The sequence below is a fragment of the Mchenga conophoros genome, linkage group LG10 (genome assembly GCF_057382185.1).
Source record: "Mchenga conophoros isolate Kocher_MC1m ecotype Shallow Benthic linkage group LG10, M_conophoros_male_GT1.1, whole genome shotgun sequence".
Lineage (NCBI taxonomy): Eukaryota > Metazoa > Chordata > Actinopteri > Cichliformes > Cichlidae > Mchenga > Mchenga conophoros.
The window spans coordinates 20,712,499-20,731,112 of NC_140535.1; the positions used below are offsets into that span (position 1 = coordinate 20,712,499).

At 40.5% G+C, this 18,614-nt stretch overlaps 1 protein-coding gene and 1 pseudogene across 1 annotated transcript; one reads left to right on the plus strand and one right to left on the minus strand.

Annotated features, from left to right (window-relative positions):
• The first annotated feature begins 2,042 nt into the window (after positions 1 to 2,042).
• LOC146565822 (zinc finger BED domain-containing protein 4-like) lies at positions 2,043 to 3,094 on the plus strand (annotated as a pseudogene).
• Positions 3,095 to 12,139: 9,045 nt separating this feature from the next.
• On the minus strand, positions 12,140 to 13,111 carry LOC146565823 (olfactory receptor 1500-like). Its single transcript, XM_085290168.1, has one exon. The coding sequence runs from the start codon at positions 13,109 to 13,111 to the stop codon at positions 12,140 to 12,142; it is 972 nt and encodes a 323-aa protein (XP_085146294.1).
• Positions 13,112 to 18,614: the final 5,503 nt, after the last annotated feature.

The window sequence follows — 18,614 nt, forward strand, 5'->3', positions numbered from 1 at the left end:
CATTCGATGGCGTCTGGCACGTTGGAGAGGTGTGCGCTTCACGGATGAATCATGGTTCACATTGTTCAGGGCAGATGGCAGCTGAGAATGTCCCAGTTCTTGCATGGCCAGCATACTCACCGGACATGTCACCCATTGAGCATGTTCGGGATGTGCTTGACCGGCGTATACGACAGCGTGTACCAGTTCCCACGAATATCCAACAACCTCGCACAGCCATTGAAGTGGAGTGGACCAACATTCCACAGGCCACAATTGACAATCTGATAGACTCCATGCGACGATGTGTTGCACTGCATGAGGCAAATGGTGGTCACACCAGATACTGACCGGTTCTGGATCCCCAGACCCCCAATAGCGCAAAAAACTGCACATTCCAGGGTGGCCTTTTGTTGTGGGCAGTCTGAGGTACACCTGTGCACTACTCATGATGTCAGATCAGCATCCTGATGTGGCACACCTGTGAGGTGGGATGGATTATCTCAATATGGCAGATGTGCCCACTACCACACATTTGGACTGATTTGTGACCACTGTTTGGGAGGGATGGTTATATTGTGTATCTGGAATGAATTTTAGGTCTCTACGTCCATCCCATGGGGAATGGGAGCAGTAACAAAGGTGTTGCGTTTATATTTTTGTTGAGTGTACATTTGGCCCGCGAAGCCATACCAAATTACTATCAGAGCTGGCCTACTGGTATTATACTAGAGATGGACCGATCCGATATTCAGTATCGGTATCGGTCCGATATTGACGTAAATTACTGGATCGGATATCAGAGAGAAATTTAAAATTTTTATCCGATCCAGTGAATATCACAAAAGCACCTCAAAAACTCGCTAACATGGTATAACCATGCATAACCTTAGCACGTCAGAGCAGTATGCGTCACGTGATCGAGCGGTTATCGTGTGGGAGAGCTCAGAGCCATCATGTCAGCAGTGTGGACTTATTTCAAACTAAAAGACGAAAAAAGCAAGACTGCCGAATGCAATTTATGCGATGCAAGTGTTTCGCGAGGTGGTAGCAGTGTGGGGAATTTTAACACCACAAACATGATTAAACACTTACAGAAACACCACGCAAAGGAGTACGCGGAATTTAGCCTGGCCTCCAAAGCTAAGCAGAAAAGTGTACCATATCAACAAACGCTTTTGGAAAATATTCAGAGACGTGAGAAATTCCCTCCGGAAAGCAATAGAGCGAAGCTGATAACGGAGAAAATAGTTGAATTTGTTGTGCTTGATGACCAGCCCCTTTCCGTTGTGGAAAATGATGGTTTTCGACGCTTAATTGAGCATTTAGAGCCTCGCTACATGCTGCCAAACCGGCATTTCATCTCGGAGGAAGCTATCCCAGGCAAGTACAAACAGGTGCGCAAGTTCATCTCCGAAAGTTTGGAAATAATTCCCACGTTAAGCATGACGACTGATATCTGGAGCTCGGACGTTTGTCCGTTGTCCCTGCTAAGCCTGACTGTACACTGGATAGACTCGAGTTTTACAATGCAAAAAGCAGTGTTGCAGGCCAAAGAGTTTCGTGGTTCACACACAGGAGAGTCCATCGCTGCAGCTATGGAGGAAATGTTAAATGTGTGGAAAATTCCGAAGAATAAAGTCCACGTTGTTTTGCGAGACAATGCCAGCAATATAAAAAAGGCAATGGACCGGCTAGGTGTTGCAAGTTTGGGATGCTTCGCGCACAGTTTGCAACTTGTGGTGAATGAGGGACTGCTTGCACAACGTGGTGTATGTGATGCTGTGACAGTGGGCAGAAAAATAGTGGGTCACTTCAAACACTCACCACAGGCATATTCGCGTTTGGAGGACATTCAAATGGAGCTGAACATGTCACCCAAACGTCTGATACAAGATGTGCGAACAAGATGGAATAGCACATATTATATGATCAAGACCCTCACAGAACAGAAGCGAGCCTTGTGTGCATATTCTGCAGAGTATGATCTGCCTGCCACACTTAGTGCACAGCAGTGGGGGTTACTGGAAAAGGTCCTGACAGCTCTAGCTCCCTTTGAGGAGTTAACAAAGGAGGTAAGCGCATCATCCTCATCTGCATCTGATGTCATCCCTATTGTCTGCGTCCTTAAGCGCGTGCTCTCCCAAGAAAATGAGGCCGACGATGGAATAAAGAAAATGAAAGGCACTCTTCTCGAAGCGGTTAACAGACGCTTCAGAGACGTGGAATCCGAGCCACTATACACAGTTGCAACACTGCTGGATCCAAGATATAAAGACAGGTATGTAAGGCTTCACTCATGTTATTTTAACAGATCAACTTGTTTTGTGTGTGTGTGCGTGTGTGTGTGTGTGTGTGTGTAAGTGCATTAGAGAGAGTGTGTCAGAAAATGGTGAGGACATTCTAGATTACTTGTGATAGACTTGTCATTCAGTCAGGACACCACCATTGCGCATTATAACATGTATTGTCTGATTCAGAGTAGTACAGCAAAGTATGTTGAGGTCTTTATAATGGGCATGGAATAAATAGCAAGAATGAGGAATGATAGTTTAATCACACTGCTGAATGATACTAATGATAAATTTAATGATTGTTTAATATTCAAGTTTGGACTTTTTTCATTTCAGGTACTTCACGAGTGTAGAAACCTCAAAACAAGCTAAAGATGCTTTGATGGCAGAGGTGAGGAAGATGGAGTTTTTGAGAACTACATTAAACTCCTCAGAGCCAGCAGAGGGGACATCAGTAGTCTTGGAGCCAGCAAAGAAGACTTGAAAGTGTTTTTGATGAAATCCTGAAGGAAAACACTCAAGATCCTGTTCCTCAGTTAGCCACGACAAGTGCACGCATTGAAGTGCAAACTTACCTTAGTGAGCCGACCATTCAATGCTCAGATAATCCACTGCTGTACTGGCAAATCAACAAACTTAGATTTCCCACTCTGGTTTCTACAGCAGCTAAATTTCTCTGTGCACCTACCACAAGTATTGAGAGTGAGAGACTCTTCAGTACAGCCTCCATTATCATTAATGAAAGGAGAAGCAGGCTGACAGCTGAGAAGGTTGAAATGTTGATCTTTCTGAAGAAGAACCTACCTCTCATGTTAAAGTGAAAAAAAAAGTTACAACTGCATTATTACAAGAATGTTGTTTGCTCTGCTAAAATTGCACCTTTTTTCAGTACCAAAGGGGTTTTGAAATTTGCATAAAGTTGCACTTTTATTTACTTGAATTTTACTTCAAATACTTCAAGATTTAAAGTTCTGCATAATGTTGCACTTTTATTTTGATGAATGTTACTTTAAATACTTCGACATTTAAAGTTCTGCATTATGTTGCGCACTTTCAGGATGGATATTTTGATAGTGGTGACAGCTAAACAGTGCTAAAGTTTAAATAAAGAGATATGCATTGTTGAAGTGAGCAATATTTTGGGTGCAGTCTTTTTCTTGCATGCAAGTATAAGAGAATAGCTTTAGTGTTTTGTCTTTTTAAATTTGACTTTGAACTTATACAAAAACAGTTTAAAAAATAGATATATCGGATTTATATCGGTATCGGCAGATATCCAAATTTATGATATCGGTATCGGTATCGGACATAAAAAAGTGGAATCGTGCCATCCCTATATTATACAGCTAATATATATATTGTTTAGTACTAAGCTTTGCTTGTTCCATATTCAGTTTTTCAGCAAAACGTGTTTGAGTCCATAAGAAAAGATTCATTCTTATATCTGGAGGAATAAATATATTTCAATAAATATTAACGTTAGCCCGCGACTTTGTTCCAGTTTTGAATTTTGCATGCACACTGTACTGTACACAAGAAGTCAATGTGGGCCCTGTTCATTTTTTAAATAAATAATTAAGCTCAACAATCTGCAGTGGTCATTAGAGCAGGGTGATATGGCCAAAAATATTTCTCACAATATATATTTGAAAATTTGCGATAACATTATAGCTGACGATATAACTAATGCCAGACAAAATACAACTCCACAACTTTACTAGCGCAAAAAACCCATCCATTTATTTTCACTTAAACAAGCAGCTGTTTTTCATGTGCATTAAAGCTATATAAAATATTAAAAGTGCAAATGCAATTTCTTGCTGAAAGTTTAACCAAAAGGCATTTCCAGTAGAAATGGGCTGACATATCCTGAGCATAACCATGTATAATATCCACTGAAGTTAAAAAGAGGTATGCGTATGTTTTGGACCATAAGGTGCACGGGATTATAAGGCACATTATCTGACTGCTTTGTTTAGCTTAAATCAAACTTTATTCAACTCATTCTTCTTGCTTCCTCCACGTCTGTACCATTGATTCATTAATGCTGTATTCTGTCACAGCTGCTCTATTCTCATGTTGTTGCAGTATATTAATGACTAACTTCGTACTATGAATGGATTATCTCAGTTGTTCTTCTGACTGAAGTTTGGTCCGTTTACAGCACCCTGCCACGCAATTGCATTTGTCTCTAACCATCAGGAACCCTCACACTAACTTTTATCGAGTGGAAAAGTGTTAGCGTTCATCCTGCAGCTTCACTGTTTATGTCATGCTAACATAGCTGTTTCGCTAGCGTTCAAGTTGGTCATCATTATATACCACCTAGCCCAACTTCAGTAACCCTACAAACGTCACTGCTGTTTAGTTTCCTGTCTTCATTTATGTTGGAAGTGATAGCAGAGCTGTACGTTTGAATTTTTTCAGAAATCTCTCCGTCAGAACATGCTATATCATGCTTAGGTAACTAGCGAAACTAGCGAGCTAACTTCCTACTAACTTCTAACTCCGTTAAATGTAATGAATTCTGTTTTCACGGATGCGTGGATGTTAAACTTACGTGTTACACCTGGTAAAGCAGGTCATTTTATTAAAGTTGAAAGAATTTAGACAGTTTTGGGGCGATCGTGGCTAAGGAGTTGGCAGTTCGTCTTGCAATCGGTTTGAGCCCTGGCTCCGACAGTCTTGGTCATTCTGTCCTTGGGCAAGATACTTCACCCATTGCCTACTGGTGGTGGTCAGAGGGCCCGGTGGTGCCAGTGTCCGGCAGCCTCGCCTCTGTCAGTGCGCCCCAGGGCGGCTGTGGCTACAATGTAGCTTGCCATCACCAGTGTGTGAATGTGTGTGTGAATCGGTGGATGACTGAATGTGTAAAGTGCTTTGGGGTCTTTAGGGACTAAGTAAAGCAGTATACAAATACAGGCCATTTACCAGTTACCATTTTCAGACCTTTCAGACCGTTTTGGACCCAGATTACTCCCAGATTTACGAGCACCTTAGTCCGACAAATACGGCAATAACGACGGCCCGCTTGCATCTTCCACAAAAAAATGTGCTTTGGTGGGTATCTGACAGACAAACACCAAAGCAGTTCCACATCATTGAAGTTGCACCATTTTTACAAACCAATTCTGGTTCATCCGTTTCACTCAACAATCCCCTTTCCCCCTTCTCATTCTCCATTGCCGCCTTGCTTTTTTGGCCATGTGCGTATGAAAACAAAAGCACTGCGCATGCGCGTTTTACCCATATTCTATCGTAATATTTTATTTTCTTATCGTTGCCAAACATTGTACCGGTATTACCATGAACGTTATAATATGGACCAGCCCTAGTGGTCATAAACTGAGCAATTACACCACATTTCATAAATATGCTTATAAGTCTGCACAATTCAATTTAATTTTCAACATACTGTAGTCTACAATTACTTTCATGGTTTAAAAGAGTTCAGCTATCAGCCTTAAATGTTCATCAGTTTCTTCATTTTTATTTAAGAATTTATGATTTCTATGGTATTTAAAACAAAAACTTTACATTGTGATATTATTTTTGTCTCAGTTTTCTAACACACTCTGTCCTCATCCCTCCCACTACCCTCAGGGCAACCTTTATTTTCCTTTTTTCTTTACTTCATCATCTTTAACACATCTTCCATTTCTTGTATGCCACACAGACAGGCCCTCTACAAAAATCAAGCACACAAGTCTGTTATGAGTGTAGGCTTCTTTCAGCTGTTTTTCAACATGTTTGGTTCAAGGGACAATTACAGCACCAGCAGCCTGAACCATTTTCTTTCCATTGGAGGTCAAACCAGGTCATCATCACACCATAATTGCAAATTATGCAATGATCCTGATAAGTGTGAAAGTTGAAATAAATGTCCTTATGCACATGTGTTTATAAAACATCTCAATTTCTCAGTGTCTCAATTTCTGCTCTGACATGTGGATTGTAGGGTCAGAATTTTTTTTAAACAACATAAAAGCATGAATCTATTCTGCCTTGTATCAATGGTTCAGGCTGCTAGTGCTGTAATTGTGCCGGGATATTTTCTTGTCACACTTTGGGGCCCTTCGTACCACCCAAAGCTCACAAAGCTCAAATCATCTCAAACTGTTTTCTTGAACATGCCAAAGAGTCATGTTCAAGAAACCAGATTTCACCAGATGACAGTCCAATAAGCATCTCTGGCAAGTGCGCAGGACATGCACACCTGACAAATCTGCAGCAACTGCAAATGATGTGTCCAAAATCTGCGAAGATTGTTTACAGCACCTTGTTTAATGAAGAAGAATGAAGTTAGGCCTAAAGGCAAAATTGTGGCAGTTATAAAGGTTATTTATTTATCAAGACAGCCTGCTACATGTAAAAGAAGCCATATAAGCCCTTCTTTCATACTGTTCTTTGCCCCTTGTGATTTTCGTTGTTTTTTCCTATCAGCCTACCTTCTGACATGTCTGCCCAATGTGATGTTTGTGTAAAGTTGGTCAGAAGGTTCCTTTGTAAGTGCGCATGCGCCATTAGCGTGCTGCCTGCTGTAACCCTAATTTCCCTCGGGATTAATAAAGTATTTCTGATTCTGATTCTGATTCTGAAAATGTAATTTACCATCAATTATTTGGGGCAGTTGACTATATTTCAAATGGGGCCTATACCAAGGCCTATCACAATACGTAAAGGTCAGTGGAGTCAAGTGTCACACCTTTTATCTTGATTTATTGTGTAACCATATAAAACTCTGATGTATTGCACATTTTGGCGTAATTGGAAAGTCTGAATTTTATTCCCATTTTGTTACAGCAGGGCCCCCGCCAGCCCATGGTCTTTGGACCCAAAATGAAGAAGTGGATTGATCATTGTGACCCTTACAAAGCATTGAGTCAGTGAGTATAATATTATGTGAGTTATATGAGATAAACTGAAGGGAATTCATGTGTTTTGATTTAATGTGAGGATTGGCTTCAAAATTAAGACACTACATGAGGCCACATAATGAACATTACCAAGACTGTGTGTTTTGCTGCAGGCCTTGTAGACCCTGTGCAGAGAAGCACGGGCTTTCATCTAAAAGTCACTAATTCTATTATTTAAAAGAATTTAAATGAAAATTCTCTTTTAAGAAAGAACACTACCTGCTATATTCTGCCTTTTTTTCTGTTCCAGAGCAAAAATCCACAAAAATAATAAATAAGATATAAGCTCAAAAACCAAAATGTCATAGTCAGATGTGTAAGAAAGACCCCTGTGATGGAAGCATCTGAATGCACCTTTAAAATGACTAGAAAAAAACAAAAAGTTCTTGAACAATTATAAGTTGAGCCATCTGTGTGATAAATATTTGTGTTTTTCTCTGAAGCCTCTCAGGATCAATTAGTCAGTTTGGTCATAACAAGTTTAGCAGACAACAGTGTTGTCCTCCAAGGAACAGCCTATTAGGAGTAGAAAAACAGATCAGGCCTCTTGTGGGGGGAAAATGAGAAGATACAGTGGCACTGTGGTGGGATTCCTCTGGGATCAGCCTGAAGAGTAGTTCACAGACCTCTTTGTAAGGATGGAAAGTAAGATCATGCTAATTCTGTAAACCTGTAATCTTTTAGGGCCTTTTCACTTATTATTCAGGCAACTCAGGCCTAGGGACTGTATTATACCAAGTGATTTGGTGAACAAACTCACTGAAAGAGTCAATCACAGATCAATAATTAGGCCCAAAATTCATCAGACAAATACACACAGTTTTGTCTCTACGTCACCACAGTTGATTAAATAAATCAATATGTGACTGGTAGGGGTGCAACAATACATGTATCTGTATTGAATCGTTCAATACAGTGCTTTGGGTTCGGTACGCATATTTATTGAACAATATAAAATTTTTAATTTATTTGATCAACTTTTCTTCTGATGATGCCGTCTGTGTTGAGGGATCAGTGGATCTGTGTTTGATTACTCCGCCTAGGCTGCATTGTCGAGCGCAGATCCACTGAGCGCCGCCCATATGCATTCACTCAAGTTAGCATGGCAACTGCCTCAACGCTACCCAAAATTGAACCTCATCCACCGTCATTCAGATCTGGCATTTGGAACCGTTTTGGTTTTCATGTTAAGTAAGACTCTACTTCAGCACGTCGTGGACAAAAGTACAACAGTATGTCGAATGTGCCACGCAATGCTCAATTACATTGGTCGGAACACAACGAATATGACTGCACATTTACGCTGACATCACGCTAATGCAAAGACAAGTGGAAGCAGACAAAAACAACAATAAACACGCATGCTACAAACTTTACCCAAGTTATTTAGACAGCCGTTAGCACATGATTCTAAGAGGGCAAGAGATAGACAGGGCAATTGTTACTTTTATTGCTGTCGACAAAATAGCTTTTATTTTGGAAAGAGCAGTTTCTCTGTAATAAACTCTTTTCCACAGATGAGTGATTTCTCCATCAGATAATTTTTATTTTTTATTTTGTTGTTTCAGCAACATTTAATTTAGAAACTATACTTTTGAGTTAAAAGAAATAATTTATAATTTGAATAACTTAAAAAAGGCATGAACATTTTTTTTGTATCAAAAAAAATATCGAACCGTGACACCAAAGTATCGTAACAAACCAAACCGTGAATTTTGTACATCGTTGCACTCCTAGTGACTGGAGCTCATTCATTCAGGTTAAATCTAAGCAGGAGTACATAAAAATGCCTCCAATACCTGAAAAGTTAATGTAACACTTCATACAACCTCTTAAATGAAAACTTAAACTCTCCATTTGAATCATATCTTGACTGTTTTAATATCTATTATGGTGATGCGTAGAGGCAAAACTCCAAACACTGTCCAACATATTGTGAAACTAAGTGTAAGTTACAACCACAGTGCTGTTTCAGTTTTCTTGGAAATCATTTTGATTACAACACAACGCTACAGAATGTAGATCAGTTTCCTGTAGGCCTAAAGCAGTCTGTTATTTCTCTCTGAGGGATTATCTGAACATCTCTAATATACCCAGGGAACTAATTTCTTTTGTTTGGCAACAATAGCTTATTAATATGTCCCTTTGGATAATATTCAGTGTAATAGTTTGAATTTAGAGCCCCTGGAGATTTAATAGTCTCTGGAGTATTTTCTTTTTCTTTTTGGCATTGCTGTATAAGAACTGTACTGTATGTGAATGTTTTTTCTACCCTGGTGCTTTTCTTTCTTTCTTTGGTAATTGATCTAATCAGTCGCAATAGTCAGAATGAAAAAATAAACAAAAAACAAAGTTAACAAAGTTGTAACCTGTGTTTTCTGTGTTTTCATCTAATCAAATTTTAGTGTTAGATGACATTACTTAAACCAGCAAACCATTAGTTTTATGTTTTGTATTCTGGCACAAAATGGAAGTTCTGGTGCCTCAGATGAATCAGGAAATCCACACTGACTAGCCTCAAGTAACATAAGTTTGGGAGTATTTTACCCTTTTAAAATAAAAAAAACTAAAAAAAATTATTTATATTTGCCTCTAAAAGTCCCTCTGACTGAGATACCCTCAGCCCCTGAACTACCCACCCAAACTACTTTAACTAGCCTTAGCACTCAGGACATGGAAGTGGTATGATATGTTCAGGATAAGAGATCAGCAATCATGAAATCACTGCCTAATAACCATTTAGGAAAATTGAGTCACAGTTCCTGAAATATCCCTCAGATCTCTGAGAAAGGATCAGGATTAGTTCCTTTGTCTTTCCCTGTTTTTCATTGGTAATAAATAAAGGTTCTTAGACTTTATTCTTGACTTGACTGCAAACAGCTTCACAATTTCCAGATTATATACATCAGTATATAATCCTAAAATATGAAAAATGCTAAATATTGCCCATCAGTTTCCTGTAAAGCAAGGCGTGGGGATGCACAGTGTCAACGCAATATGCGGTTAGCTCGTTAACGTGTTGACGACGTGCAGCCCCACGCACAGGGCGATCCGTGGTAACTCGCTAACAGAGATTTGCCGCATTAATGCGGTTAAGGTGTTAACGTCATTTTAACGAGATTAACGCTGACAGCTCTAATTTTGTCATGTTGCTCTTAGAGAAAGCCAACAATTCTCTAAATGTAGATTTCTAGTTTAATCTGTTGACCATACGGCAAATTAGCAGACAGATTAAGGTTAAATGCTATTGCGGCAGTAGGTAGAAAAGACTAAAACTGTTGTTTAAACATCAATTTAATGAAATACTAATAATAATCTGTCAGATTCGCCAATGTCTCAATAAGAGAATTGTGATAAATCTGTCAACTCACACAGCATTTTTGCCAGCTCTCCTTACTGGCTTGAAGTAAGCTAAACTTTATTAATATAGTAGGTTTTTTCAATCTTACTGACTAAAGGGCTTAAAAAGCTCATGCATTTTAATAATGCTTTTAATACTAAACTCCCGTGCAGTGCAAACAGGTAAACACACACACATACACGCATCACAGCTTTTAATCAGCATTGTATGCATTTAACATAAACATATACTATGGGGAAAATGTATGAACTTTTTTTGTAAAATAAGCCACTTTCCTGCCAGTAAACTTACTATCCAATCACCATAATTCCGATTGGTTAAGTGCTCCTAACACTACACTTTCATGTAATTGTATTGAGGAAACTGTGTGTTCACCACCTCCGTTTGTCCTTCTGAGTATAAAATATCATTATCAACACTTTTCAAGTCAGAAGTTAATTTAGTTTAAGTAACCTGTGAATTTGCCTCATCTGTCTGTGTGGAATATGACATCCTCTGGCTGTAAATCCAATGTCATGAAAAATGTTTACCACCCTGTGTATATTAGCCCTGTGTTTTCCTGTGCTCATTGTCGCGTCATACCCTCAGATCCTGCCTGTGTGTTCCTGTTTGGTTTCATGGTTTGGTTTCTGTTTTTGTTTCATGCCAGCAATAAAAGCTGTGGTTTTCAGTTACATTTTGTCTCGGAGTCCTGCATTTGGTTCCACATTTCCACCTGCCCGCACACAGAGCCCTGACAGTGTGTATACATAGACCAGTCATTTGTGCGTTGAATCATATATCGTTTGATCTTTGCTTCATGTATATATTAGTAAAAAGTGCAAAAGAAAAGTCCATATAGGAAGCAGATGTGTTGGTGCAAAAGATTACAGTGCATCCAGAAAGTATTTGTACGGCTCACTTGGTCCACATTTTATCATGTTATAATCTTGTTGCAAACCATCCATTCATCTTTCATGGATATCACCACTTCCAGCACATCTGCGGGGACAGTCTTTCCCAAGGTAGCCGAGAGATGTAACCATCTCACACCAGCCCAGAGAGCAGATGTTGCTGGATTTGCAGATGTGTTATCCCTCTGCCCAGTTGCACCACACTCATAGAGTTCTATTTGGATCGCCCTTTCATTCTGTAGACGGATTCCTTGAGCAAAGGGCTTAAGGTGTCACAGATAAATACAAAAAAATAAAATGATACAACCAAGACAAAATTTGTGGTACTTTGTAAATATAATAATAAACGTGAAATTCACTGTGTAATTGTGTAACTTTATTAGCAGCATCCTCCTGAACTGCGCCAACAACATTGAGAGAAACGTCCACCTCTCTGCCCCTTAATGCTATCTGGTTGCTATGGTAAGGTGTAAATATTCCTTTCAAAATAAGACGCACAACTACAACACGCGGAAAGAACAAGAAAAACTGGGTTTACGATAAAAAACCCGAAAACCATAAATTTTCGTGGCCCGGGGGTTGGGGACTGCTGCTTTAAATGGCACATATTGTAATACCCAGAAATTCAAAATTTGATGTGTAGAGTGGTACTGAAGGATATTGGAATACTTTATCATTTCGAATCCTAAATCCTTATCAGTATTTTTCTGCAATTCTAAACTGCGCTCTAGTTTGCAACAACTTCTTTAATGACTCTTTGATCTCCTGTGTCTGAAGAACATAGATAATCGGGTTTAACATGGGAGGCAATACAGTGCTAATAGAAAGGCTTATGATTCTAGCATTTGGATGTATTACACTCCCAAAGATATACACAAATGTAAATGGAAGGAAATAAATTGCCACTAATGAAAGGTGACCTGTGCAGGTTTTGAAAGCTTTCACTCTTTCCCTAAATGTAGAAATTTTTGACAAAGAATAGCCAATACAGCAGTAACTTCCTACGATAAATGCCAGTGGAAACCCAAGAATTATAACTGGTGCCAAACCAGCAATTGCACGATTGGGGGTAATATCATTGCAGCCAAGACGATACATAGGACCATGATCACAGAAATAGCTCTGAATAACAACAGACTTACAAAAAGAAAGTCTTGTGAGAAGGCCAACTACAATGAGTATAAGAGTTGTGGCAAGAAGCCAGAAAAAAGCAATCAAAGTTAAAATGAGCTTGTGGCTCACTCTCATTTGATAGTGCAGCGGGTACATGATAGCCATGACTCTGTCAAAGGACAATACAACCAGATTAAAAGTTTGCATCGCATAAAAAGTAGAGCAGAAAAACATGAAAGTCAAGCAGTCATTGTAGGAAATATAATAATGGTTTAACAGAAAAATGTCAACAACCTTTGGCATCAAAGCAGAGCTACTTAACAGGTCTGTAAATGCAAGGTTAAAAACAGCAATATATTTTGGACTTCTCAACATGTGATCCAATGTTATTACAATCATCACTAATGTGTTTCCCACCACTGCAAGAATGTAAATAAAACACAGAAAGACAAAATAATATCTAATATTAGGTATGCCAATAAAACCACTTATAATAAAATATGCAGGTCGCACAAAGGTGATGTTGTTCTCAGCAGCTGTGTTAATCAATGCCATGTAAAGAGCTTCTGTTAATCTTCTATAATTCTGTGTGTTTTATCGTTTGTTTAGGGAGCCTCTATTTTGTGAAGGCTATCTACAAATAGAAGCAGAGCAACATTGTGCTCTGATACTTATAGCAGTGCTCTTTTCCCTTGTGTCAGCTGTAAGCAGGCCTGGGTTCACAAATGTTTTTATCGGCCCATTTGAAAAAAATTAAATAAGTCTGTCTCTTCTCTTCTTGATAGCTACATGCCAGTCTCATAATTCATATTTACTGCTACTTGCTAAGGTTTTAGAAAAGGTTGTGGCCAAGCAGCAGCAATAAAGGAATCTTGATCATTTTCAATCTGGCTTTGCAGACCTCATTTTACAAAAACAACCATTTGCAGAGTCCAGCGACATCTTCTTTTCAAAGTCATGTAGGTAAAAGCTGGACAAGATAAGGGCCAGAGTTACTTTCCTGAGGGATTGTAACATTCTGTACTTCACTGAGACAGGGCTGACCCCCATCTGTGCCAGACCATGCCATAAATCTTTTGGACTGATTCTCAGTGTTCTGTACGGACTAGTGATGGTAAATTTGATTCTTTTTACTGAATCGAGTGTTAATGAGTCACTCACCAAAGTGAATCGGATTTTTTGAGTCATTTGATTCACTGAGTCAGTTGACCAGAGAGTGCAAAAATTTTACATTTTCACTCAAACTTAATTTGTTTCCCTTTTCATGTAAATCCCACTGCTAAGATGAATGATTAAACCCCCCCCCCCTCCCCCCAAAAAACCAACAATTTTATAGAGAAAAAAAGAGCAAAAACATTTCTAAAATTAAGCAATTTCCTATCAAAATTGCTTAATAAACATTTATTTTGTTTATTTGTATTTTATTAGTATTTTCCTTAAGTGTGTCAAATATATATTTTCTCATCTAAATGTACACTGCGCTGTGAGCCAGGGGGCGGTAATGCGCCTTAACATTGGTTGCCAACCAAGAAGAAGAAGAAGCTGTGAGCCAGGAGGGAGGGGGTGAGTGAGTGATTCGTTCGCTCGCTCTATGATTCAGCACAGGAGGGAGGGGGTGAGTGAGTGATTCGTTCGCTCGCTCTATGATTCAGCACAGGAGGGAGAGGGTGAGTGAGTGAGTGAGTGAGTGATTCGTTCGCTCGCTCTTTGATTCAGCACAGGAGGGAGGGGGTTAGTGAGTCCTGAGTGATTCGTTCGCTCTTTGATTCAGCACAGGAGGGAGGGGGTTAGTGAGTGAGTGATTCGTTCGCTCTATGATTAAGCACAGGAGGGAGGGGGTGAGCGAGTCCTGAGTGATTCGCTTATGCTTACGATTCAGCACAGGAAGCGAGGGGGTGAGTAACTCAAATGTGTTGTTAGCATGTTAGCAGCACGATGCTACTCTGAACCGAGGAGCTATTTTCTTGATGTGAGCTTCTACTCAGGGTTTTTTCTTCCAGTTCAGAGCAGAAATGCTTTTGTTACGAAACTGGCTGTTGTTTTCCCCCCCACAATTTTAATTATAAGCTAGATATATTTCTACTAATGGAATTAGTTTGCTAACAGCAACAGGGATGAGTCAGTGAGTCAGTTGGGCTTGTGAATCATGATTCACGAGTCAGTAAAGTGATTCTCGAGTATTGAACGATTCGTTCACGAATCGAACATCACTAGTACGGACAGAATGGGAGAGTTGAACAAAACCAAAGGTGGAGGGGTGGTTCTCATGGTAAACAGAAATTAGTGCAATGCCAGAAGTATTTCTACTGTCTCCAGTGACTGCTCGCCTCATTTGGAATACTTGACAATTAAGTATCACCCCTTTTACCTGTGTCGTGAGTTCACCTTGGCCACCGCCTATCCCACCCCACGGTGGACACAAGTATGGCTTTGTCTAAAGTACATGATATGCTGAGTGCGTTTCAAAACCAAGATCCAGGTACAGCCCTCATTGTGGCAAGAGACTTTAATAAAGCAAACCTCAGAGAAGTTATGCCGAACTTTTACCAACACATTACGTGTCCGATGAGGGGAGAAAGAATTTTGGGCCATTGCTACACGCCATACAAGTAGGGCAACAAAACTGTTTCACATCCAAATCTGACCACAACCCCATTTCCTCATTCCTTAGTATAAACAAAACATACATATTGATGAGTAGTCACGAGGGAGGTGAAATGCTGGTCTGCCCAGTCAGAAGCTACGCTACAGAAAGCATTTAAACACGTAGACCGGGACATGTTTCGGTTATCAATGACATTAGCGAGTTTACGGAAGTAGCAGTTAGCTTCATTAGCATTGTAGCAGGGGAGATCATCCTTACTGTAAGAGTCAAGATACTCCCAAACCAGAAACCGTGGTGGACGGATTGATTCGCACTGCAGTGAACACCAGGACCGCCACATACAATGCTGGTCTCGCCACTGGCAATATGAGCGCCTAAAAAGTGGCTTTGTATAGTTGTGAGGGATGCCAAACACAGGTATCGGGAGTGCGTGGAGTCTCACTTCCACCAGGGTGACACACAGAGCATGCGGCATAGACTGCGCACCATCGCAGATTACAAAGTCAGGGACACCACGACAATTAATGTCGATTCTGCATTTACCAATGAGCTGAACGAGTTCTACGCCCGTTTCAAGGTTAGCCAGGTGGCTAGTGCTAACTACAGCCCGACAACAGAGGACGGTGATGTCAGCACAGAGGAACAGGTAATCAGCATAGTGGAGCACGATGTCCGAGCGGCATTGAGGAGAGTGAACACCACAACAGTGGCGGGAACAGACGGCATCACTGGCCATCTGCTGCATTGCTGTGCTGACCAGCTCGTAGGTGTATTCACTTCTATCTTCAATGACTCCCTGGTAAAGTCCGTGGTCCCCACATGCTTGAAAATATCCTCCATTGCTCCGTGCCCAAGAACAACAAGCCAGACTCTAGGACTTAAGAGGCATCTATGTGCATGTGTGTTGGACTGCCTCACTGGCAGATCTCAGGTGGTGAAGGTGGGTAGGTGTGTCTCTGAAAACATCACTACCAACACGGGAGCACTACAGGGGTGCATACCCTCACCACTGGTGTATTCCCTCTATACTTCTGACTGCATGGCCACTCATGGCTCCAATACCATTGTTAAGTTTGCTCCATCAACAATCCTATTTGGATGAGGTGAAGAACCTGGCATCGTAGAGTCGGGACAACCACCTCCAGCTGAACATCTGACCAAGACCAAGGAGCTGGTGGAGGACTTTAGAATGGGTCAGCAGTGAGTCTATCATCAATGGAGCTCCAGTGGAGAGGGTACTGCCCTGAAGTATCTAGGTGTTCACATTGCCTCAGACCTGACATGGTCTGCTTGCATTGAGGTCCAGTCCAAAAAGGCTAGGCAGCACCTGTACCATCTCCGATGGGGATGGGGTCTCTCAAATGATCCTTAGGACTTCCTATTCAGGTGCTGTGGAGCGCATCCTCACACAGAACATACTGGTATGGGAATAGCTGTGTTTATGACCAAAAACTCTTCAGAGAGTGGTCCATGCGGCAGACCACTGCTGCAGGTCTGTTCTCCCTTTCCTACTGGACAGTTACCACAGGAAATGTTGGTCCAGAGCAGTTCGGATATTAAAGGACTCGTCCCATTCCAGTAACAAACTGTTTCCACTTCTGCAATCAGGCAGAAGGTTCCACACTATCAGGACAAAAACGGAGAGATTCAAGAAGCGCTTCTATCCTCAGGCCATCTGAGTCCTAAATCAGAACATGCCCCCACTCCCCTCATAGCATCACCATAAGGGTCTGGAACACAACCTTATTATCATATTCTTGTCATATTTCATAATTCTCACTGTCACATTTCATATCATATCTGATTTATTATTACATCACACACTGCTGATCATACTGCTTCACTGCTTATATTACTCTGGTTATTCTGTTCACATTACTCTGGTCACTCTGTTTACATTACACTATATTACTCTGGTCACTCATTCAATTACTCTGTTAAATTACACCACTTACATTACTTTGGTCATTTTGTTTATTCTACTTGCATTGCTCTGTTAATAGATTGCTGTGGTAATATGGCACAAAGCACTTTAACATTCCATTTGCACAATGTACATTTCTAGTTTTTTAATTAAAAAATTCTGGGTGTTTTAAAAATTTAAATTTACTTATTGTTTATAATGTTTGCACAGTCAAGGAGCAGTTCAGGACACATTTCACTGTGGGTTGTACTTGTATGACAATGCATGTGACAAATGAAGAATCTTGGAATATTGGTAATGCTTCACATTATATCTGTTTTACATTACACATGACATCTCGCTGCAGGAAGGAGCGCTTTCGCAGATCATCCCAACAGCAGTTAGACTCTATAACTCCTCAATCACAATGTCATAAGTCACTGGACATTGTGGAGATCCACAGTCACCATTTCATGCATAATGCACCTACTATGTGTATGGGCGTGTGTGTGTGTATATATATGTGTATATATATATATATATATATATATATATATATATATATATATATATATATATATATATATATATATGTGTGTATGTATTTTGTATTACTTTTCCCTGGAACATTCTCTCACAGTCTGCTCTCTAAAACCTAAAAGAGGAATTATGGATTTGATCCACTGGTCCCTAAATGCAATTGACACCCCTTTCTCAACGAGAAGTTTGGGCTTGGGTGAGCCTGAGTGCTGAAGATATCTACCTATTCTGAACCATGGTAACAGGGTTCTGGCTGATCGGAGCTGGCTTGGCCCTGACTTATGGAAGAATTAAGAAAGCGGAACCGGCTGTTCAACCCCCCACAAGGGTGCCCGCTGGGATTGAAACGATGAAACTCAGAATAAGATCTCTGAGTGCAGACTGGATTACATCTTGGAGGGCGCGCTCGGAATAACATCTCTGAGCGCAAATTGGATTACATCTTGGGGAAGCTCACTGTGGTCATGAGTTTTCAGAATCGGCTCTTTGAGCACAATAATGACAACATCACAGAGCGCAAGTTTGATAACAAATTTGAATTTGAATTTGGGAAGCTCACGGCTCTCCAACGGGAGATTGAGAGACCAGTGTTGGACTGTTAGAACTGCTTTGAAATTCATATGAGCTGTTCGCACTAAAGTAAAAAAGCACCATCACTTCATGCGGATACCCTTTCGGCACCAGCTGCGGTTGCAAGGCTGGAACTGAAAACCCCCCCCACTGATAACGACTGTGTTTAGACTGTTCCTGTCATGGCCGAGGCTGCCTGAAAAGAGAAAGGACTCAAATGCTGGACGCCGAACAGCACGTAACTAGTTTTAGAGACAACGTTTATTTTCTTAGTAAGTGTTCATAAACAGGAAACTGGAATGTGCGTTTAACAAGTGCAAAATGCCACAACTAAACCAAAGGGGTTTTAAGCAGCCTGGGCTAAGTAAGTAATCTGGTGTTGGTCAGTAGAAACAGCAGTTCCAGGGATTGGGCTGGAGGGAGAGTCAAACTGGGTCCGG